Source organism: Hippocampus zosterae, chromosome 20, assembly GCF_025434085.1.
Source record: "Hippocampus zosterae strain Florida chromosome 20, ASM2543408v3, whole genome shotgun sequence".
NCBI classification, from domain to species: domain Eukaryota; kingdom Metazoa; phylum Chordata; class Actinopteri; order Syngnathiformes; family Syngnathidae; genus Hippocampus; species Hippocampus zosterae.
Genome location: NC_067470.1, coordinates 3,226,724 through 3,250,139, shown reverse-complemented (window position 1 = coordinate 3,250,139; position 23,416 = coordinate 3,226,724). Strand labels below are relative to the sequence as shown.

Sequence of the window (23,416 nt, the reverse complement as noted above, 5' to 3'; positions counted from 1 at the left end):
ATCGCGGGACGCACCGAGCGTCGCTGTGTTCATCGGCCCCATGGATATTGCAGTACAAATTGACAGTACAAATATAATAACAATCATAGCAATAATAATAAAATGATGCATCAGATTTTATTCAAGAAAAAATAGATCTTTAGTACAGAAATTCAGTAAAGAATTGGCCTTCTAAAAAGTATTTTCTTCAGTGCAATGAATAACAGTTTATTCATTTCAATACATTCAAGAACATTTAAAGAAACGCAAGTGAATTTGACTTGCATTTTTTACTACATGTATTACACAAACAACAGTGACAATGATTTGGAGAAATTAGGTCAGAAGAAATCTGACAAAACCAACCAAATCATTTAAAATATTTAAATTAAAATCTGACAAAACCAACCAAATCATTTAAAATATTTAAATTAAGTGGAATTGGACATCTGAAATGGATTTCCCCATGTGCTTAACGAAGCTTTCGTTCATTTAATCAATAGAAAACATCTTAATTATATTCTAATTAGTAAAAAAAATTAACTTTAAAAAACGGATTGAGTGAATTCATTGTATTTGTATTTTTAAATGATTGTTATTATTTCGGTTTCCATGTGACACTACCCATACACAATCTGTTGTCCGACCTACAGTGGATCTCACCTTTTTTGGATGTCGATCAATCTTCTCAAATTCAAGTCCAAAGTATGCAGCTCGTCATGGTTGCCTTTCAAAGCCATTGTGGTGGTGTACAGAGCACCAAAGAGGACAATTGTCTCCATTTCCCAATATTTCATTGTCAGTATGAAGAAGATGTCAGTTCAATATCTTCTAGCTCATTGATGTGCTCCAACAACCCAGGAGGCAGCCCGAGCTCTGCCACAATGTCCTTGCAGCTCTGCACCAGCTGGCTGAAAATTGTTCCATGGGAGCAAGACAATGACTGAGTGTCACTATCACTGCCCACTGAATGTAATGTGTGAACATGTGGAGGAGAATCTGTGTCCATGCAACAGTCGCTTTCTGTGCAGTTCTTCGATGTCGTCACCCCGAGGTCCTCCAGGCTCTCGGCCACGTCGTTCACACTGGGAGGGAGCTGCTTCTCCATGTCCGTCATGATTTCCGCCACGATGGAATCCTCGTGCTTCGAAACGCGCTGGAGGAGATCCGTGACTGAGGCAGGGAAGGGCAGGCCGCGATGCTCCACCTGGTACCAGCTCCCAATTGCGCTTGAAGGGAGCGAAAAATATAATAAAAGAAATGTGAAAAACAATTTTAATGAAAACGTTGGACAGATCTTTCTCATCTTGCCCACTGAATTGAATGGAAATACCATGAATGTATTCACCAACCCACCCCCAAATCCTGCAAACCAATTCATGGTGCTGCTCCCTCTGGTGTGCCCGCCTTGGCCACCAGGGGGCAGTACACAACAGTGATGCAGACACAAGTGACTACCATAGGATTACTTGTACAACTACTTTCATTGATGATGTAATAGCCATTTTTTTCTGAGAGGAGAAAGACTATATGGCTGTACCATACAATCCCTCGAAGTCGTCCAACGGCCAGAGTCTTGGCCGCTCCCTCTTGGAAGCCCTCCTTAAAGCCCACTTCCAGCGCCGCGTCCTCGCCAGCGTCAGCGCCGTCCACATAACCGTCCTGACCGTCATTGACATGGAAAAATATTAATCAAAATATATGAATGAACAATAGCAGCGCTACGCCACGTATTATATGCAACTTTAAAATTGTACATTTCCAAAGCGACTATGAGAATGTCAACAAATGAATCAGTGATGGTCTCGAGATCGTGATAGACCCTCCGGCTCGCGACACCAACACAACAAGAGTAAGGAAAGTGAAGGAAAAAAAACTCTTACGCGGATTCTTCTCTTCATGTTGAGCGCCCATTCTTTGGCTGAAATGTCAAGTTCGTCCGCGATCTCCTCAAAAACGTCGTCCGTCCCGTTTGACGCCGCTTTCAGCCACGACATAGCTTCCAGGTGGACAGGAGAAACGCAAACCAGCACACTATACTGTATTGGAACGATGGCGTTGTGACGCCAGACCGGAAGCGGCTTCTTCTTCGACGGCAAAGCAGCCAGCTCCAGTTTGACAGCATCGTCACCTGCAGGGCAAATTTCGCCAACGCAGCTAGTTACAAAAGACTCGACTTGTAAAACTGATAAATCCTGCAGGGAGCGCCAGAGTTTCCCGTTAAACTAGTCAGTCAGTAGCTGGTGGTCTTTAGCCAGACCCGCTTGGTTCAAGGGGGCGGCTAAGGTCGACTCTGTCCGTCCTCAACCAGACAAGGCTTCCTCGTGTATAGTATGACTGTGTGAGGGTTCTGCAAAATCCTACATATACTCTAAAGTCAGCATAATTGATCATCTTTGTGGGTGAAATGTGATGAAAACCCGTCTGTTGTCTTCTATTCCAAATCAAATGTTTTGTTGTTGATGTTATTACGGCCATCAAACACTCGCTGCTGGTGAATTTATCGCCATGCGTTCCATCTTTATAGTTTCACTTGACAACACGCGACGACCATCAAACGCATTATTGTGAGGCATCAATTATGCATTTCAACCTGGTGTGGAATAAAAAAAACCCAGCGGGATGCATTAGAGCAGTTTGTTGTTGTTGTTTTTACACCAAGTAGCACCTCAAAGAATTCTTCTGTCAAAGTGTAAGTACAATATAGGAGTGTAGTAGTCTTTTGAGTGTCCATCCAAAATGAAAACTTTTTTGTTTTTTTCTTTAAAAAAAGTATATTTTAAAGTTCTATAGTCTTATTGTTATTTTATGTTCAACGTTCCATTAAGCCCTTTGTTACAGCTGCAGCTGTTGTGAAAGCGCGATATAAATACTGGTGTATTGTATACGAATGTAACTAAAAATTGCCTCTAAATAAATATTTGAAAACAAACCCATTTCAAAGTTGTGATTGTTTTGTACTTTAAAGTTAAATAAAATGAACTGAACATGCATGATACTGCGTTGAAAAAAAAATGTTGACTGGAACATCCAGTTGGAACATTTCATTCAGTGATTGTTTTGTACGCCACTAGAGGGAGCCCACGTATCACGAGGGGAATACGTAAAAAAAATCTCAAGTGCCCGCCTTCCCTCAAACAACTATCGACCCCCGCCAGCACCCAAACTTATTTCTCCGACTGCTGCATTTCCCTCCAATTTCCCCGCGTGTTCATTTTCGGTGCCTAATGGCGCATCATTTTGCCCCAGAATTAATCCTCAGAATCAAAACAGATTTTCCAGGGAGCAATCTCCCATCAAGTATTGATTTTTTTTCCCTTTTTTTTTTTTTTTTACTCACACCGGCCGAGCCTGTGGTCCCTAATTTAAGATGACAGGCCAGAAGCACAATGGAGCCAGCAAAGCACCTTGGGAGCTTTTTTTCCTCCTCCTCCTCCTCTTGACGGATAGATGGGGAGGTTACACCACACTTGCGCATCAATGTGCTGTTTTTTTTTCCATCTTGAGGCCACGCAGGTGCAGCCATCAGCCATCAGCCATCATTAGGGGGTCCGTCTTTGACCGATTCACCCGCCCGCCCCCCATTGGTAATTTTGAAGAGGGGTGCCTTCATGAGAGCGCAAAAGGAGACGAGCATGACAGGACACATCACTTGAACAACTTCATTTTTTTTTTCACAAAGCAACATTTATTCAATAGTTTTGCTCAGTGTGTTTCTTTACCATGGAATTGTATTGCTGCCGCAGGAGGAAAAAAAAAAGGTTCAATAACAGTTGATGCCATGTTAAAAGGATAAAAAAATACTCATCTGTGAGGTGTGTTTTTCTGTTTGTCCAAAGTTTGTTGAGTTTTGGTGGCACTGCGATGATGACTTGACATACGAGGAGGTCACGAGTGGCTGGTCCTCTTCAGGCGCAACATTTTTCCCAGAGAAGCTCAAGGACGACTTGCTGCTATGATTGCGGTCCTGTTTACATTAAACGCCACTTTTCAAGTGTTTCAAGTACCGTACACGAACTCAAGTGGACGTACGTGACGCATTAAAAGTTGCATTTCCCCCCCCTGAAGGGCGACAAGCAACAAGTCGGGAACGTAAGCAAACGTGACCTTTCGTGTTGCATTTGTGTCAAAAAGTTGAAACAAATAAGCAGCAGTTCTTGCAGGCAGCGAGTGAACTTGGCTGCGCTTGACATGCTAAAAACGCAGAACGTGCAATTGCCCGCGTGCGATGAGAGAGTGCAAACATCTGTGGAGAACCCAGGTGCCAACAGTCGGAGATAACGAGTCAGCATGATCAATATAAAGCGCACTCCATTTTTCACGATGTCGGACTTTGATTTTGGTGTTTTTCAGCCACTGACGAACCCATTCGATTTGAATCACACATTCGGTGGCTAATGTGTGTGCGTTTGTGAAAGCTTTCTCGTCTTTCTCGTGGAAAAGACGAAGTGGGGCCCACTGACAAAGCCGTGGCGCGCGTTTTCCTTTTTGAGCAAGTACGCAGACGACGGTGCCCATTTTCATCGGCGGGCGCAATTAAAAAAAAGGCAAACAAAGGAACATGGGAGCATGTCTGTCAGCAAAGCTGAAAACTCCCTGCAAGACCAAAACGCATCAGTCTTAATATTAATAATGCATCTGCTCAGTGTGCTTTTTTTTTTTTTTTTGGTATTATGATTATTTTATTATTTACTCGTTTCCTCCTCTCGTCTTCAAAAGCGATGGACAGGAGTGCCGACGACGTCTCAAACTTTTTGGAGTTTGCTTTCAAAAGGCTTCCTTCACTTTACTTTCTTTGCCCTTCTGCTTGTGGTTGTTTGTTGACTAGAGGCCACATATCTGCACTGCACCCCCCCCCCCCCCCCACAACCAAAACAAAAACACATCTTTCCACTTGTCAATAAACAGCTTTTCCTATAGGGGGATGTACTTCCATTTGCCCGGGGTGATTGGAAGAGACGGTGAGGTCACCTGAAGTCTGCTTTCACTAAACACTTCTTTTATGCACGTTTTATAAAGATGGAATTTAAAAAAAAAATTCTTTCCTTGAAGAATATTTACACTCCACGTTGTTGAAAACACCTTTTCTGTTGACCTGTATGAAGCGCACGGGCATAGAAATATCGTGAATATTTGTATGTGAATAACTAACTCAAACTTATTTCATACACACACACATACAAAAAGGAAAATATAAAATAAACAGCAGCAATAAGTATAAAATTGTGCAACAGAGCTGAGAAATGCAAAAAAAAAAAAGACAAATCCATCAAAACACTGATGTCAAACAATTGTTTATTCCTAACGTGATGGTACGAATCAAAGTAGACAAGTCTGGAAGCTTTTATTTGTTTTTCTTCTTTCTCAGAAATAAACCAACCCCCAAAAAAGTGCCGGGTAGTAAATGACCAAAGCAGATGTTGCTCCATCATGGACTAATAAGCGTCATCAGAATTCAAAACAATGGGGTGGGGGGGGGGGTTGCACAACCTCTGCAGAATGTTTGAGCTTTGGTTCTTGAGTCAGTTGATGTCTGGTAAAAAAAATAAAAATACTAATCAAGTGGCAAGATGATTGTTGGCAAATGTTGCGACAGGAACGACAAACAAAAAAGCAACAACGCAATCCAAGTGAGGTAAAGCCGACGTCGTCGTCGTCGTCTGTACACGTCTTCCCTTATGAATTTGTTTGTTTCAAGATTGTCAAGGTGGTGTAAAAGGGCTCTGTACAATGTGCATAACAAGTCCACAGCTTTGGTCCAGCCCACTCACAAAAAAAAGAGCAAAAGTCCACCAAAACACTCTTTCCTGCGTGCGTGCGTGCGTGTGTGTGTGTGTTCCAGTCACCATTGTAAATTTCCCCAGTGTGGGACAAATAAAGGATATCTTATTTGACTTCCTTTTTTGAGGGTTAATGTGACAATTCCTAGAATGAAAAGCGATGAAACATTTCGAATGGCAACAAGTCTCTTGACATAGGCTACCCGGACAAAAGTATTGGGACAAATGAGCTTCCCCCCCCCCCCCCCAAGCTCCAACATTTCTGGCAAAAAAAGCAAAATGAAGATTGCAACCAATCTAAATGAGATTGATTGGGAGGCGTATCCCAATACTTTTGGTACGATGAGAGAATTCATCAGGATATTTAGGGGAGGGGCTTTAAATCCCCTGTTATGTTTGCTCGGGTCAATCTGACCCGCTGAGTGTGTGTTTGTGTGTATATATATATATATATATATATTGCTCAGGTCAATCTGACCCGCCGAGTGTGTGTTTGTATCTATATATATATATATATATATATATATATATATATATATATAAGAGTTGTAAACATGTACGATTAGGGTTACCATTCATATATATATATATATATATATATATATGAATGGTAACCCTAATCGTACATGTTAAATTCATGGTAAAGTGTCAAGAATGGAAATAAAAAAGAATTAATTGCAAATTCCATTTTTTTTTATCCCCAGGCCAACAGCAGCTTCATTCAGATTCAGTTGGGAACAAACAAAGCTATTTGGATTCTCAGGATGGTGTTTGCGGGTTAATTTGACCCAAGCACATTTAATTACTGCAAAGTAATTAAAAACGTAATTTTTAATAGTAATTTTTAGTTCATCCTATGATTAACCCAATAAGCAACCTTTAAATTTCATATTTATAGTTTATGATACTAAAGCCCTTACACTTTTTTTTAAATTGTACTGTAAATGGCTTCGGGATTTTTTAATGATCCAAACGCATCAGAACAAACAAAAAGTTCGATTTCAATGCATTGAAATGATGTTTTTTTTAAAATGAACTGATGACTTCAAATGAGGTGAGTTTGACCCGCAACATACCAGGAGGTTTAAAACCCAGAGAGAACAAATGCGCCATGAGTGGAAAGTGTTTCAAAAACTAAAAGTCGGACGCAAGCGTTGTCATCACATTTAAAGGGTTTTTTTTTTTGTTCAACTTCATTTTGGGGCTTTCAGGGCTGCTCCTGCAGCTGCTGCCACATGCAGATGAAAGCGTGACATGAAAATATTGCCAACATTTACAAGGCTTGACATGACTTTTTTTTTTTTTGGGATGACTTTTATTAGTCATTTTTACGGTTGTTCTTGATTTAGTGTTCAAAGTGAGCTGATAGGGGAGTTGCTTTGAAAAAAAGTCCTTGAGCTGAAAAAGTCTCTGGTGTTCTTTGGCTATCAGGCTTTGGCAACGCACCAACACCACCACCACCATCATCATCATCATCATCATCACTCCCGCCGTCATCATCGTGCGCGTGGTTTTTATAAATAGCTGTAAAAGTTGTACAAAAGTCAAGAAGAAACATTACCTTTGTGATCCCGATGGCGTGAGCGCGTGACTGGGAAGTGCGACGACGACGTTCGTATGTACACGAAAAGAAGGAATGAGGGAGAGAGAGAGAAAAAAAAAAAAGGGGTCGCTTTTGGCTTATTTGCGTCTCAGGCTACAAATGCAAAAATGTACATTAGAAAAGTAATTTCCGATGCCACATACTTTGGTAAATAGTGTTTTCATTTGGTATGTTCTCCCCCTCCTCCCCCCCACCCCTCACAATTGGTTTGACCTGCCAACACTTTTGTACAGTGGTACCTTGACTTACGAGTCAAATTCATTCCGGAACTAAAAGAATTCTTATAGAAGCAGGAATATACCGCAGATAAATCCCCCCCCCCCGCCCCCCTCCGAATTTTTTATTTTTATTTTTTTGCTGGTGACGGCTAGCAAAAAAACGCACTGAGCCGCCAGCTGCAAGGTCGTAAGTCGAGGCACCGCTGTGTATCTTTTTCACATTTCAATCTCCGGCTTGTTTTTAATAATTTTTTTTTTTTTTGGTTGAGTGAAAATCACGACGACGACATAAGAGTTTATCTCAAGAGTCCGGGGAGCGGGGATTTCTCATTTGTGGGCATCGTGGTGCGGGTCCCCAAGGTCCAGGGTGGGTGGCGGCAGAGCGGCCCCTCCGCCGCTGCCCTCGGGCTGCTTGAGGCGCTTGATGGTGTTCTTGAGCGCCTGGCGCTTGTTGCAGAACCAGACGCGCACCACCTCGCGGTCGTAGTTGAGCTTTTCGGCGATCTCGGTCATTTCCTGGCCCGATGGGTGCGTGTTCTTCTCAAAGTGGCTGTTGAGGATCTCCAGCGCCTGCGGCGTGAACGAGGTGCGCCGCTTGCGCTTTTTGGAGGGCTCGCTGCCGATAAAGTCGCTCAGGTTCTGCATGCCCGAGCGGTGGCGGGCCTCAGCCTCGGCCATCCAGCGCTCCAGAACCGGCTTAATCTTCTGGGCGCTTTTAGGGGTGATGTCCAACTTCTCAAACCTGGCAGGATATAAAAGGCCAGGGTTCAGTTTGCCTGTCAGACTGCTAGCTATCGTGCTCTCTTGGGCTTCCTGCGGTAGGAAAAAGTGGCTTCTCAGGATGGTGTGTCTGGGGAGAGTCGAGAAAAAAACAAGCTTACTCAAAAGCTGCCTGCTGCCCCCCCCCCTGCCCCCCCAAAAAAACCCTCCACTGGCCCAGGAAGTGTCACAGCGCATCCATTTCAAATAAAACATCTTCCCCGAACGTTGCCAGCGCCAAGCAGCATTGTGCTACTTTTGTTCAAAGTGATCCAAACACGGATGGTCCGTCATCATTTATTTACGACAGCACCTCGAAACATTCAGCAAAATGTTCATCTCCAACATTTCATTCTTCAAAAGACACAACAAACACAAACAAGCTCCGCCTCAACACATCATACAAATAACCCGGGTCAACACCTCATTTGAATCGCAGATGGCTTCACGTGGCCCGAAACAGATTTCTGACACGGCTTGCTGAAAGGGCTTGACTTTTTTTTCTTCAGGTTTTTGTGACATTTCCATTTTTGCGCAATACAAATTTGACCATGCATTGATTTTATAGCTTTGACCCTTCAGAAAAAAAAATCCAACAACACTGAACATTACTCTTCATTGATAAATATAATTAAATATATTACAGAATAGTATGATGATTACATTAGTAGGATTATTAAAAATGAGGCCCGCGCGCACACACACACACACACACGCACACGCACACACACACACACAAACATTTGTGTTTATTTTACAAGCTAATGGCTTTTAATGTATGTTATAAATATTTCAATTATGCATGATTGTTAATATTGCATGCTGGGACTGTTTGACATGAGGAGGAGGAGAAGGAGGAAGAGTGAGGGAGGGGTAGGGGGGGGAGGCATGCGGCTTTTCCCATTTTCTTCCTTTGCACCCGGATGTCAGCGTTCACGGATTCAAGCTTTCTGTTAGTTTCCTCCCGCAAGTTTTCAAGTCCTTGCTTCATCTCCTCCATTTGTTTGGCGATGTCGCGAGCTAATGCTATGTTAGCAGTAGCCGCTAGCGCCGATCCCCGTTCACCTTCGTTGTGCGTGTTTTCAGTCTGTTTCTCGCTCTTCTTCTTCTTCTTCTCCTTTCCCTTTCCAGACAGAGCTTTGTTCACATCCATCTTATCCTATGTTCGGATCGCTGCCTCCGTTCTTTTGTCTTTTTTTTTTCTCCGTTTGTTGCTCGTACGGCCGGGAGCTCCACGCGTTTGCAGCTTACCCTCTCGCTGTCATACCGGAAGTCCGATGTGCTGAAATTTTTAAAGGTTGCCGTGTGCGGCGGGGCCAAAATAAAGCACAACACATGGCCATTCGAATGAATGGAGGACGCTGCGATGATGACATCAAGTCAAGGACGATTGAAGGGCGTTTCCTTTCAATGTGTCCAAACTCCCACGTCCCACACGGGTGAGGTGTTGAACTCAGTAAAAGGGTTGACAGCTGCGTTTAACTCATTCAGTACCGGCAAATTCTACACCAAGTCCGAAAAGACGTTTAAAAACGTCTTTGGGAGCGAATGAGTTAATACTATGTACTTAGACACTTGCTGCCGCGGCAGTGCCGTCCTGCCCGAAGTAATTATTCAGCGGCGGGGGCGGGATGGGGAGGCGAGTGCGGTCGAGACGCTGCTCACCTGCAGATGGCCGACTGACTGTAGGCGGGCCCCTCGGCCGCGCTGAGCGCCTGGCCCACCTGCGTCTGCGTCAGGCCCAGCGACAGGCGGCGGATCTTGAAGGCTTTGGCAAACTCGCGGATCTCTTCCAGGTTGACGCCGTCCACCTCGCTCGGGGCCGTCCCGGGGTCTGACGAGCGCACAACCACCCTGCGTTAGCCCGATTTACAAGCACACGCAACCGTTACTAACTGCTCTATGATATCATTGTGATCTCAACTGGAAAAGGATCTTATTCTTAATATATTATTCTAAACAGTAAAAACGATGTATCATAAATAATCTGTTGGCCTCTCAAAATGCTGTTTTACCGTATTGGCCCGAATATAAGACGGCCCTCATTGTAAGACGACGCCCTCTTTTTCAAGACTCAAGTTTGAAAAGATACTTTTTGAACACCAAATAAATTTTTATGCAGAAAATAATTACAGCATATCTGAAACAAATGATTATAACAATATATTCGAGAGAAAAAGCATCTTGAAGTTTACACCATAACTTCTCCTCAGGTGCCTGTTAACCTGGCCGATCTTCGACCCACTTTTCTCCACATCGTCGCTACGTTTCTCAATTTTATGTTATCTCTTCTTCTATTTTCTTCTCTTTTCTTTCTTAACACTATTTTTAAAATTTTTCTACTTTGTGCTGCCGCTATTTTTATTTTTATTCTTCATGACAGGGGTTCGCTTCGGCCTGGGGAGTCAAGTTCAGCAGTCGCTTCGATATCTGGCGCCATCTAGCGTCGCGAATGGGTATAATGTCTAGACCCCTGAATATAAGACAACCCCCACTTTTTGTTTGTCTTGTCTTATTTCAATGCAAAAAAAAAACACCGTCTTATATTCGGGCCAATACGGTAATTCAGAAAAATCCTCAACTATAATCTGTCCTCATTGAAACCACCTAATATCACATCCTTAAATCCACTCCACCTGAACGCATGCAAAATTGCACAACTGAATCCAAGGCGAATTGTCGGAAAGAAGTGCTGAAGTGGAGACGTCCGCACATCAACCGGCGCGAAAAAAAAAAACACGAGAAGTTGCGGGCACGGCGCTAATAAGACAAATTGATGGCGCACGACAGGCGCCCGCCCGCCTGCTGGCATCCTGCTTAGCAAAGCAAAGTGCGGCGCGCCTGTCAATTATTCATCTTGGTCATTATCAATCAATTATTAAAAGGAATCCGCCAAGCGTGTTTAAGCCAAAAATCCATGGGGCTGCCATCTTGCCTCATGCCTCTGTGTGTGAGACGTCCTCCAAAAAGTGTGAAGAAAAACAAAAGTGGGGAGGGAGGAGCACTCGCTCTACTCCGTGCTGATGAACGCGGGTTCCCTGTGGAGAATGTTTACTTACAAAGCTAATGGGGAATATTGGACACCGCTCCCTCGCCGGGAAATGCACAAAACATTTTGAAAGGAAGCCGCACGTGATGAAAATTCAAACATTCAAATATTTTGTACATAGCAAGTCATCTTCATTGTAGTTGCGCTCGTACATTTCAGAAAGGGATCATTTTCCCCTTGGTACTTAATCATTTCTATTTTGCACTATATTTTTCATTTAAATATTCCTGTACCACATAATCACATTATTATTCGGATTGTGCGGTGCACGGACACTGTTGGAATAATGAAATTGTACCAAAAAAAAAAAAAAGTATTTGTGTGACGCGCACACTCACTGCTGACTAGCTGTCCCACGCTAAGCGCCGAGGATGAGGAGTTGGTGGAGGAGGAGGAGGAAGAGGCCAGGTGCAGCGGGCTGTGCCGGTGGGCCATGTGGAGCAGGCCGGGCTGCGAGGACGAAGACGACGAGGATGACAATGATGATGATGAGGACGAGGAGGAGGAGGAGGCCGGGCCGCTTGCACCCTGCTGGGCCCGAGGCCACAAAAAAAGAAAAGAAAAAAAAAGAAAATCAGGTTCAGTGTTTCAAGCAGTGGTGTCATGACTATGTAATAAACAGTTATGAAAGGAGCCACTTAATAGCGAACCCATTTGTGTGCTTTTAACTGCTCCCGATTTCTTCTGGGGTCACTTACTGTCTTTGTCGGAAAAAAACAAAACCAAAAAAAAAAAAATGGAAAGAGAACATTTGTTGACAAGCTGAGAGGCGCCGCTCCGTGAATCAAACGCAATTTCCAATTGGGTAAGCGGCGGCGGCACAATAACAATAACAATGTACTTTTCTGCTTTCCGCACCTTCCCGATGCGCTTTTACAACATCAAGACAGGAGCCTTGTCACGCCGGCTTCTCTTCGCCTCCTTTGCTAGTCATTATTTTCCGGGCGGCGTGTGTTTGTTGGGGCTACGCGCTAGTCAACAGTCGAGCTAGCACGCGCTGTCAGGACCGCTGACAGGCCGGGAGAATTATCTAGCTTGAGTTGGAAATATTCCCAACCGCAAGGTCCTGACAAGCGTAAATGATTCCCTTTCAAGTGGAGAGCCGCCCGCCGCTAAACATTATTTACAAACGCAATCATTCATGCCGGCTGGCGGGCGGACGCAATTAAACGTCCGTCTGCACGCATTGGGCAAGTTTTTAAGGGGCGGTTCTGCAAAGGCGAGCCAGTCAATATCCTTGACAATCGGCAAGCGTGCGACTTGTTTGGATCGTCAACTTTGGAGCTTTCAGTCTTCAAAAAGAAAGCTGCAAACGCCCGCCTACGAGACTCCAACCGCTACATCCCAGGACAAATACAATGCCACTAAATTTGAAACGGAGGGGCCCACCTGCTTGATGGGCGACAGCGTGATTCCCTGCGTGTTGATGACGGGCAGGATCTGATTGCCGATGACCGTGGCGATGATCTGCCCTTGCGCGTTGGTCAGGAGCTGCGGCGTGATGGGCGGCACCTGCAGCCCCGCGTTGCCGCCTCCCGATTGGCTGGACGGCGCTGCCGAGTTCGCCATCAGAGGGATTGTTCCGATGATCTGGGGAAAAATAAAATAAAATAAAATAAAATAAAATGGAATAAAATGGAATAAAATAAAATAAAATAAAATAAAATAAAATAAAATAAAATAAAATAAAATAAAATAAAATAAAATAAAGGGTGACTGGCTTGGTTTGGATGCAGCTGGTGTGTGTGTGAATGGACCTTGAGGATGTATTAGCATGTGTGTGTGTGTGTGTAAAAGGACAAACCGCCAAAAAGAAAGACAGACAGGGTTTGAATGGCTGCTAAGTCTTCAGAATGTTGCCGAGCCGCTCATCCAGGCAAAAGCAAGCGAGGCAAGAGTGGACTGCTGGGAGCGCACTGCAAAGGTCAACACTGAATACCTGTTTGGATGCGTGTGTGTGAGCTGGTGCACACCAGTGGCTGTGTTAGCCATCACGCGGCGTGAGCATGAGCGTCTGAGTGTGTTCAAGTGTCTTTGTATGTCTTTACTGAGAGGAGTAGAAACAAAAGGGTTTCGTTTTTTTTTTTTTTTCAGGTCCTGGTGCTTTTAATCCAACTCAGTGGGTGACCCCCTCCCACCCCCCGCCTGCACCCCCGGTCACCTTCATCATGCGTGCTTGTAATCAGGAAGGGCAAATGCCAGAGTGCCGTTTCAATGGGTGGAAGCAGTTTGGAAGTTGATGTGGGTTCTTCAGTCTCGCTTCAGTCGGGAGACCCCCAACAGCCGCTCATGATCCCAAACCAGGACTTAAAAGTTTGAGACCACAACTCATCACGTGACAAGACTAGGCCCGCAAAAACACATTTTCTAACCCCTGACAAAGTTGGAGAGCTCAACAAGATTCTCTGTTGATATTTTTTCTTCGACAGCCAACTGCGTCGCCCTTGTGCCTTGACATACAAGCTCAGTTCTGTCCACGCTCTCAACTCAAAACTATTCAATCTCATATTGAGTGTCACTATTGTCCAAAGCGCTGTTTTTTTGTCAAGTGAGCGCCACCATGTGTTCATATTTCAAGATTGCACACGTCCAAAAAAGATCCCAATGACAAAAACTTGTATGTCGGGTCACTCATATGTCAAAGCGCCGCTGCGCTCAATCGCAATTCTTTACAATGAAGCCGAATGCGAGTCAAACGTATTTTGCAAAACTCGTATTGACATCGCTTCACATCGGCTCCCTCGCCGCCCCTCCCCTCGCCAACATCGCTTTGACATAACCGGGGGGGATCGTCGCAAGCGAGGCGGGCCGGCAATCTGTAATTCATCCTCGCCACGGCTCATTTGGCTACGTTGCTTCGCATTAGGGTGCAGATAATTTATCTCTCTCTGCCTTGTGCTCGTTTCCTGCCACTTAGCATATTTTATTGCCCGCCCCCTCCCCCGGGCGAGTTCCCCGCTTCGCATGCCGGCGCGGCACGACGGGGGGGGAACTTGTTCCACTCAATTATTCATGGTGGTCACGGCGCTAAGTGCTTGTAATAAAAAGAGCGGGCGAGTGACAGCTTGCTTTGGAATATTCTTATGATGACACTCCAGGGCCTTTGCTTGCTCACTTTTAATTTTACTGACGCTTAATGTTGACGTTTTTTGCTTGATTACCTCCGCCAAGGATCTTGCTGGATGCTTTCATCGCGTTCGTCTCATTTGCATGCAATGAAAATTCGATCGGGCTCCACAATTTGATGATGAGGTTTGGCCTTGGCGGAGGTCTCGTTTGTTTTCTACATTTGTCTGAGCCGCAGTCTGTTTTCAAGCATCCGTGGTGTGAGGCTTACCCCCCACCCCCCACACACACACGAACACGAACACACACGGCCAGTCGGAATAATGCCGGGGAATAATGAGTCGGCCGGGGAGCAAAGGCTGCAGCCCGAAGGTTTGACCGTCTCACTGACCCGATTATGTCAGGCGTCGTCAGGCCGCCCAAGACGCGACAAAAGCACATAGCTCGGCGCGTCGGCATGAGCCGGCGCTGCCGGAGTCTTCGGGAAGTCCATACTGTCTCATTAGCCACGTTTAGCGTCAAGAGCGACTACGAGATGATAGCACGCGGAGTTAAGTGCCGCATCACTGCTGCCACCAAACGAGCTCGGTGGCTTGTCTGGGAGTTGGAAGATTAAAGTCCAAACATTAGTTTAGCGCAGCCAGATAACAACGCTCAAAGGCATGTATTCTTTATCCTCGAAGAAAAACGACTACTACGCTCACAGGCATGTATTCTTTATCCTCGAAGAAAAACGACTCCTACTGTCAGCACGACTGCGTTGAAGAGGCTTCATAAGGAGCAGCACCCTGATCTGGATTGCAGCATTAAATCGGAATACATAAACTGCGTAAGGCTTTGATGTTTTATTACTTGAATTAAAATTCAGTGTCAGCAAAGGTTGACAAAGCCTGATTTTCATTTCCGCGAGCGCCATTCGAGTGTTGAAATGGTCTTTGAACAGCGTTCACCACCAAGTCAACGTATTGACGAGCGTCCGTCCGTGTGTTCAAACTCACAAATTCGCCTGGGATACGCGCCGGGATGAGATGATTCATTCGACGAGGCCGGGCGATGACAAGTGCCATCATTCAAGCGTCCGCCTACTTACTGAGCAATTCCGCGAATATGACCAGCTCAGCGATTTTTGGTGTGCTCGACAAGAAGAAGTGCTTTTGTATGCCGAGGGCTGGCGCTCACCTGTCCTTGTGCGTTGGTCACCAACTGCCCGCCGCCTCCTTGCAGGTTGGACAGGGTGTTGCCAAACACCTGCGAGCCGGCCGCCATGGCCGCGGCGGCGGCCGCTGCCGCGACTGCCGCCTGGCTGGCAAGAGGGTTCAGCGGCTGACGAAAAATACACAACAAGATTAGAGAAAACAACTTTCCACCATGCACAACCGCGTGCAAACCAACATCAATGGCAAATTTGGGTTCTTGCAGATTTGAGGGCAAAATCGGGACCCCCCCCCCCCCAAAAAAAAACAGCCCGTGTGTCTCGCTGTGTAGCAAACCAAACTTGAAATCCAAACCACTGAGCTCATTCCGTTAGCTCAGTCCGACCGCCGTATATTATTATTAAACTTTCTCAAATCTAATGACGAGGGCGGGGGATGGTGGTGGGAAGAGAGGGGGGGGGGGATCAATACTTTTTCATTGACAGTAAAGGTTAAGCACATTAAGAATGACACGGCATTTGTCTTATGAAATCATATTTCATGTCGGCAGCCCCCCTCAAATTGGCCGTGATTGATATTGCCTGGAAAGTCATCTGCTTCTTTTTCTTCCTTTATTGTCTTTTTATGTCTTCTTTCCATCAGACTACTTTTTTTTTTTTTTACAAAGCTGGCTGTCGGGTTGCAGGAACTCAAAAAAAATGTGTGTGTATGTGTGTGTGTGTGTGTGTGTATATAAAAAAATCCTCCATCATTCCTGCATCTCGGCCCACTGCGATGATGCTTGTAGCTTAATGCACTTGACCGTTGCTGCCTTGAGGCCCAAGTTTAATATTCCTTCCTTCCTTCATTTATTCATTCATTCTCCGAACAGCGAAACCTCACTCGGGTTGCGGGCGTGCTGGAGACAACACGAGTTTAATATGTGCAGTGGAAGAAAAAGTCTTCAAAGTTAAGAAACGACAATGAATGAAGGATAAATACGTCTTGTTTTCTGTTAACAGCCAATTAAACAGCCAAACGGTTGTACAGAAAAGATCTTCAATAATAGTCCTTCCCGTTGGGTTAAATGGGCCTGAAAAGGAACGTGTGGCGTTATTGGTCAGGACTGCTGGGCGTGAGCGTTTCCAGAGCTAAACAGGTGATTTTCCGCCACAGCGACTCCTCGACGGGAGGGAGCAAATGACAGGCCCATCCCAGCGTTTGCGCTGATTGCATGTTTTAGAGGAGATAAACAACGATTCTTCCCGTGTGTCAACACCGCCGCCGTTGTTGTGTTCGCCTTTTTTTTTTTTTTTTTTTTTGCCGCTACCTTAACACCCAGTCAAAGCAAAAGCCTCTATTTTCAGGACATACAGCAATCTGAGAGGCTACGCCAGGCTAAATGCATGTTTCGCTGCAATTGGTCCAAAGTGCGGCGTGCCTTTTGTTTCAGCTGCAGGTTGGCCTGGTGCGTGTAATCGGCCAAACGGGGAAAAGTAGCACCGCCGCAGAGCGCGGCCAAACTTGGAGACACCCCCCCCCCACCACCACCTCAAACCCCCCAGCTGGAAATCGAAAATGGTTTGACACAAAGGAAGGTGCATGGAGAAAAAAGTGAAGAAGAGATAAAGGATTAAAGACGCAAACAGCATTTTTCTTGTATACTTGCAACGGAGATATAATCAGAATAAATATCAAATCTTTTGTGAAGGTGATAATGGCTTTTGCTCATAGGACCTCACATATAAGGTCAACAAAGGTCAAATATTGTGCCGGTGGCTTTTATGATGTATACGGATGTCCCAATCATGCTTTTTTGGCACCTGAGTCTGAGTCTTTGGTTTTAGTCCTGATCCAATACTACAGCAATGGATGGAGGGGGAAAAAAAGAATGTGCCTCCGGCGTGGCACAAACCATTATTAGGCTCAGGGGGCAATTAATTTTGTCAACAAGTCAAGTCAACAGTATTTATTTATGCATTCATTCATTCATCTTCCGTACCGCTTGATCCTCACTAGGCTCACGGGGGGTGCTGGAGCCCATCCCAGCCGTCACCGGGCAGTAGGCGGGGGACACCCTGAATCGGTTGCCAGCCAATCGCAGGGCACACATAGACGAACAACCATCCATGCTCACACTCACACCTAGGGACAATTTAGAGTGCCCCTATTTATTTATTATACTGCTAAATATAAATATAAATATAAATATATTTAGTATTTATTTAACACTTTCAAACAGCCATCGCTGCATACAAAGTGCTGTACATGGAGCAATTTAACATGCACAATAAACTGTAAGACAAATCGGTAATAAAAGGCGGTAGAAAGCACCTAACAGTAAAACCAAGAACAAAACTAAGTCATGCTGAGTCGAATGCCAAAGAATACAAGTGAGTTTTGAGGAGAGTTTTGAAGATGGGCAGCGAGGAGGCTTGCCGAATGTTGAGTGGGAGGTCATTCCAGAAAGAGGGACCAGCAACAGAAAAGGCTCGATCCCCTCTGAGCTTTAGTTTAGTTCTTGGTACTTCTAATAATGTCTGGTCCACAGACCTGAGGCGCCGGGCAGGTGTGTAGGGGCGGATGAGCTCAGAGAGGTAAAGTGGTGCGAGATTATTCAGCGATTTGAAAACAAATTTCAAGAAATTTTTGTGGCGAGAAAAAAAAAGGCCACGCCCACAAATAATGAGCATCGTTGAGATGTGCTGAATGTAGATTGAAAAAAAAAATCCGTACCCTGTAAGGTACAACTGTATGAGTTTGACATTTTAAAATAAGAGAGCAGAAAAAAAAACAGATAAATAAAAAAATCAAAAAGTTTTTCCTCCCGTCTTCTACTTCAATGCGATGATGCACTTGTAAAGTGTGACCACAGCTTTTCTTGTTAGTGAGAAGTGCTCGTCTGGTGTTGTCCCCGGCGTACACGACAGTCATAACGGCCATATTGTCGCAATAGGACAGACAAAGTTGTCCCTCACAACATGCAAGTTTGTCCTCCCATACGCACGCTTGATATAATCAAGTGTGACACCGGAGCACACGCTGCGTATGTGTCGCCGCGGCCGCCGACGGGCCTCGGCTGACTCTTCCCTCACGCCCTTCTGTGCTTAAACATCAAAATGCCATTAGGCCCTCGCAAACACCTCCGCGCTGGGCCATCTGTTGCCCACCGCTGGGCCTCTACTATGCTCCTTGTGAAAAATAAAGCCTGTCAACCCAACACACACCCCCACCTCCGGACGGAACAATATTGAACTGTGACTAAAAAAAAAAAAGACTATCTAGTAACCCCCCCCCCCCCCCCCCTCCCAAGCCTTCCATCATGGGAATTACGTTCCAGAACATCCCAGCAAAAAGTGAATGAAATTCACAATCACTCCCGAGTGATTGATGACATTTTTAAGACTTCATTTTTTGGAATAATTTTGATAATATCCCAATTCAACACTGCCCTCCGTAATTATTGGCACCGGTTCAGATGTGTTATTTAGTTGCTAATAAGCCAGCCATCTACCTGTAGTACAATTGATAGCGCACAAAGTGATAGCGCACAAATGATGCCAAATTTTTTTATGTCTGACGAGATCCTGCCGCCTACTCGGCGCGAGTGAAAGCAACAAGTACACTTGCTTGGTGTCTTTTTGAGATTCTGCTGCTCTGTGTTGGCACTAAACTCAACTCGGCGCGCTTGACAAAAAGCAGCAGTTTGTCAAATGGTGAACACTTTCTTCTAAAAAGGCGTATTAAGTGCTTTTTTTGGGGGGGGGGGGCGACTCCCAGCTGACGTTTACAGGAAACCTAGTATAGTGTGTTTTAACCAATCACATTGCTTTGCCCCACCAGCTTAATGCTAACTTATCATGACAAATGCCATTGACATGCACATGCTAACTGGATATTTGAACACAAATTGTGGAGCAACTCATGTAGACCGATAACAGAACAATACTCAAAGGCATGTTTGCGATTAAAAAAGATCGATTGTTGTGTTGATCGATGTGTATTGTTTGATCTACTATCTTTTTTGCCATTAAAAGTTACATTTGCAAAACAAATCAAGAGCCATGGATGTCTGAGAATCTAAACAACAAAACAACAACAAACACTGTGAAAATAATTACTCAAGCAATCAGACAAAAGATATGGAATTTCGCAAGTATTTTGGTTTTAGCTCTATTTTTTTTTTCATAAAAGGTATGCGACCATGATGTTAGGTTACTGTTTTTCAGTTGTGAAGATTAACTTATTCACTCCCAAAGACGTTTTTAAACGTCTTTTCAGACTTGGTCTAGAATTAGCTGGCACTGAATGAGTTAAAGAGAAAAAAAGTACCATCTCGAAAACAGCCACCTCCAATATGGGAACAAACTTTTTCTTTTATTTCATGTTCAGAATCCCCGTTGAAGCGCACCGGCAGCAAAATGTCTTTTTACTTTCCGTCTTGTGTGCACTCTTGACATATCAATATAGCATTTGAATGACTTTAATATCCTTCTAATCAATGTCCAGTGATCTTTTGATGTTCTCAATTCAATATCGGGAGGGTCAGCCGCGGCGCGTCTTGATAAACACAATAAAGGTAAGTGATGACTCTCCCTAGCAGGCTCTCCAAAAACACGGGCGCTAATGAAGAGAAATGGAGGAGTTGTCATGTGTCACCGGCCGACTCTCCCGTCCCAAAGATGAATGGCGGCGGCAGCCCGGGTGGGGGCGCGCCGCCGCCGCGCCCCGAATCGATCAACTCACCGCCCTCTTGGGCCCGGCCAAAAATACGTCGAGCCAAGTCGTCGGAGCGGCCTCAAATGAATTGATGACATTTACATCTGTATTTGTATCGATCGCTCCACTTTACCGTCTTTTTGGAAAGGCCCGCGTTGATCGCATTGGGTGAGTAAACGACAAAATGGACGCCGCGACTTGCAATGGAATTAAAGGCAGTCAGGGACAAAACATAGCTTGCACAAATCTGGAGCGCAAATCTTTTTTTTGGTTGCACAAAATATATAATAATAATAATAATAATAATAATATATATATAGGCGGCCCGGTAGTCCAGTGGTTAGCACTTCGGCTTCACAGTGCAGAGGTACCGGGTTCGATTCCAGCTCCGGCCTCCCTGTGTGGAGTTTGCATGTTCTCCCCGGGCCTGCGTGGGTTTTCTCCGGGTGCTCCGGTTTCCTCCCACATTCCAAAAAACATGCATGGCAGGCTGATTGAACACTCTAAATTGTCCCTAGGTGTGAGTGTGAGTGCGAATGGTTGTTCGTCTCTTGTGTGCCCTGCGATTGGCTGGCAACCGTTTCAGGGTGTCCCCCGCCTACTGCCCGAAGACAGCTGGGATAGGCTCCAGCACCCCCCGCGACCCTAGGGAGGATCAAGCGGTTCGGAAAATGGATGGATGGATGGATGGATGTCACCCCCTGTGCATTTTTTAATCCATGTATTTATTTTTTTTTTAAATCCGCATATCCTGACAAGGGGGTCGGGCCTACAGGCGCCGATCCCAGGTGTCTTTGGGCGCTAGACGGCTTACATCCTGAATTGGTTGCCAAACAATTGCAGCCTGTACTCCCATTTCAGGCCTTTTCTTCCGACTAGTTTGTAGTTTAAAACTCATTTGACTGGATGATTGTTCAATAAACATACTAATGGCGAGGTACTGTACTGTTTGTGACAACAAATACTCCTTTGAGTGCCTCGCAATCCTGCGCCCGGCTGAAAGTCGCTCGTGAGGGCTGTCAGCGAGCGGTCGGGCCGGCCGGGCCTGTCCACTCTCCACCGGCTCACTCAACAGAGCTAATTACAGCCTCGGGGTGGACCCGCTAGCATCGTTGGCCACAATTTACCAGCAGAGCGTCAGCCGACATCTCTCTTCGCCGAGATCACAGGACCGCCCTGAGGCCCCCCCAACCCCGCCCCCGCCCCGCACCGGCAAGTGCCGCAATTACCTGAGCCTCTCTTCTCTCCCCCCGATTCGGCGCGAGCGTCGGCCGGCAATCAGCCTTCATTCGTAGCCTCTGGTGAGGAGTGCGGTCGCGGCCAAGGTCAGTGGCTGCCAAATACGACGCCCTGTCAGAGGCCTCGCTGTCTGACGCTACTCATCTTGCTGTCCTCAACATACCCCCCCCCCCTCCATCTCCCTCCCCAAACTCCCCCCTTTCCAATCCATCTGGGCTCCCTTTGTCTCCAGCTGAGCTCCCTCCGGACGCTCGTACTGCCTTTGAGGAAGCTTTTGCTGCTTGAAAAAAACGCTCCGACGCATTAAAACTTCATTTTGAACATGTTTGATGAAAAAGCAACAAAATGATACATCAATAAATACATTGATGACAAATAAAAGTACTAAAACTGAAGCCCATATTTTTGGCTAGAACTTGGTCTTTGGAGTTGAGAATGATTGAAAGATGCGGGTATGACGTGATATTAAAAACCATCCAAGTTGGTCAAAAGATCATTTTGAAGTGAGAAAATATCGTTGCTACGATGGCAAAATCAGGTCATTCTGAAAAAAAAAAACCCAACCTCATTTTTTTTTACAGCAAGAAAACGCCTCCGCAGCTAAATAAACGACTTCCATTTCCGCGGCATTATGCGGCGCTTGCACTCACACCGTCCAGCGCTATCAAGACGCCGTTCGCCGATTATGCTAACACATGTATTAAGCTAGCCTGACCAATCGATTTCATTGATTTTTCCGGATCGTATCGGCGTCTTTGCAGAGCGTTAAATCAAATGGAAGATGACACGTTCCCATCTGAGAGTCCATGGCTCACGCTGCATGACCCCCACCCCCACCCCCAACACACACAGCTCACCTGAAGCTACTTTTGGAGCATGAGCGGGCCGCCTGCTGTCAATGCAGAGGAGGCCGGCCTTAAGAAGGCAGAAAATTACCTTACGTAACAAGCGGCAGCGTGCAATTTAGCCTCCCAAATGTGCACTGTTGACTGAAGCAGAAAATAAGACTTTGTGGCCCATCAACAGTCGTCACATTTCATATGAATAATTATAAAGATGAGGGGCCCAAAAGCAAGCTGACCATGACAGCTCCACTACTTTTATTTACTTCCAATGAGGGATTAGTCAGGGAGGGATGACGAGGTGAGCCTGCAATTTACAAACTTCATCGCTTCATCTTATTACCACCTACAGCCGTCATTTTCCTGTGCAAATTCCAGTCAAAGTTGTTGTGTTTCTTTTCAAACAGCGGATTGATTATTTTCCCCCGCCCCATTCAATTTAGATCGTACTCATCACCCCCACCACGTTGTGATGTCATCAGGTCCTTAAAAACTCTTCCCTTTCATTTCATTGCCCTTTAAGACGACCTTTTGGTTCAATCTGGTTGGCGGAGGCTGACTTTTACTAACTTTGCACGGGCAAAGACGTTCCAAATGGAAGGACACGCTTGAGTGTGCGGATGTTGGACTTCCTGTGTTGAAAGTCAAATTTTTTTTGCCGTGTTGTTACACTGATATTACACTCAGGTTGGAGGGTTGTTCCTTCACTCTGCGGCGGTGGTCAAGGTGAGACGAGAGGGAGGCTCAGCTAACAGCGCTTTCTTTAATTATCAGTCCGGGTTATGACTTTGGCGTCCCCGCGGCACCCCTCCTGCAACCCCCCCCTCCCCCCCTGCCCCACCTCTCGCAGATGTGCTAAGAGCTCGACTCCGGCGAAAAGCCTCAGTCCCCTCGCGGGGTACCCTTCCACCCCCCTGGTAATTTCCGGTGCCCATTAGTGACCGCAGAGCAAGCACCGGCCGGGTTCGCAAGGAGCAACGCCGGCGTTGGAGCAGAAAAAAATAAAATAAAATAAATAAAAAATAGGCA

The 23,416-nt window shown here is 45.5% G+C and overlaps 2 protein-coding genes across 5 annotated transcripts in view; both read right to left on the bottom strand.

The window, feature by feature from the left end:
• Positions 1-98: 98 nt before the first annotated feature.
• Positions 99-2,063, bottom strand: otulina (OTU deubiquitinase with linear linkage specificity a). Its single transcript, XM_052054368.1, has 3 exons — positions 1,863-2,063; positions 1,520-1,641; positions 99-1,208 (listed from the first exon to the last, which is right to left on the bottom strand). Exons 1-3 carry the CDS (start codon positions 1,974-1,976, stop codon positions 779-781), a joined length of 666 nt encoding a protein of 221 aa, XP_051910328.1. The 5' UTR covers positions 1,977-2,063; the 3' UTR covers positions 99-778.
• A 4,597-nt stretch (positions 2,064-6,660) lies between these two features.
• Positions 6,661-23,416, bottom strand: part of pou6f2 (POU class 6 homeobox 2) — a 51,452-nt gene continuing 34,696 nt past the window's right edge. For 2 of the 4 annotated variants that reach the window (XM_052054344.1, XM_052054343.1), the window contains 5 exons: positions 15,634-15,777; positions 12,778-12,978; positions 11,727-11,919; positions 10,005-10,173; positions 6,661-8,430 (listed from right to left, as the gene is read on the bottom strand). In XM_052054344.1, coding sequence (XP_051910304.1) covers positions 7,908-8,430; positions 10,005-10,173; positions 11,727-11,919; positions 12,778-12,978; positions 15,634-15,777 — 1,230 coding nt within the window. In that variant the 3' untranslated portion in view covers positions 6,661-7,907. The remainder of the gene's footprint in view (positions 8,431-10,004; positions 10,174-11,726; positions 11,920-12,777; positions 12,979-15,633; positions 15,778-23,416) is intronic. The other 2 variants (XM_052054346.1, XM_052054345.1) reach the window with 2 other exon arrangements.

What these genes read in the sequence shown, in the direction of transcription:
- otulina (XM_052054368.1), bottom strand. Translation starts at nt 1,976, where the DNA reads ATGTCGTGGCTGAAAGCGGCGTCAAACGGGACGGACGACGTTTTTGAG. An exon ending in ACATGAAGAGAAGAATCCGC is followed by an intron (nt 1,642 to 1,862) that starts GTAAGAGTTTTT and finishes AATGACGGTCAG; the next exon opens with GACGGTTATGTGGACGGCGC. An exon ending in CGACTTCGAGGGATTGTATG is followed by an intron (nt 1,209 to 1,519) that starts GTACAGCCATAT and finishes GCTCCCTTCAAG; the next exon opens with CGCAATTGGGAGCTGGTACC.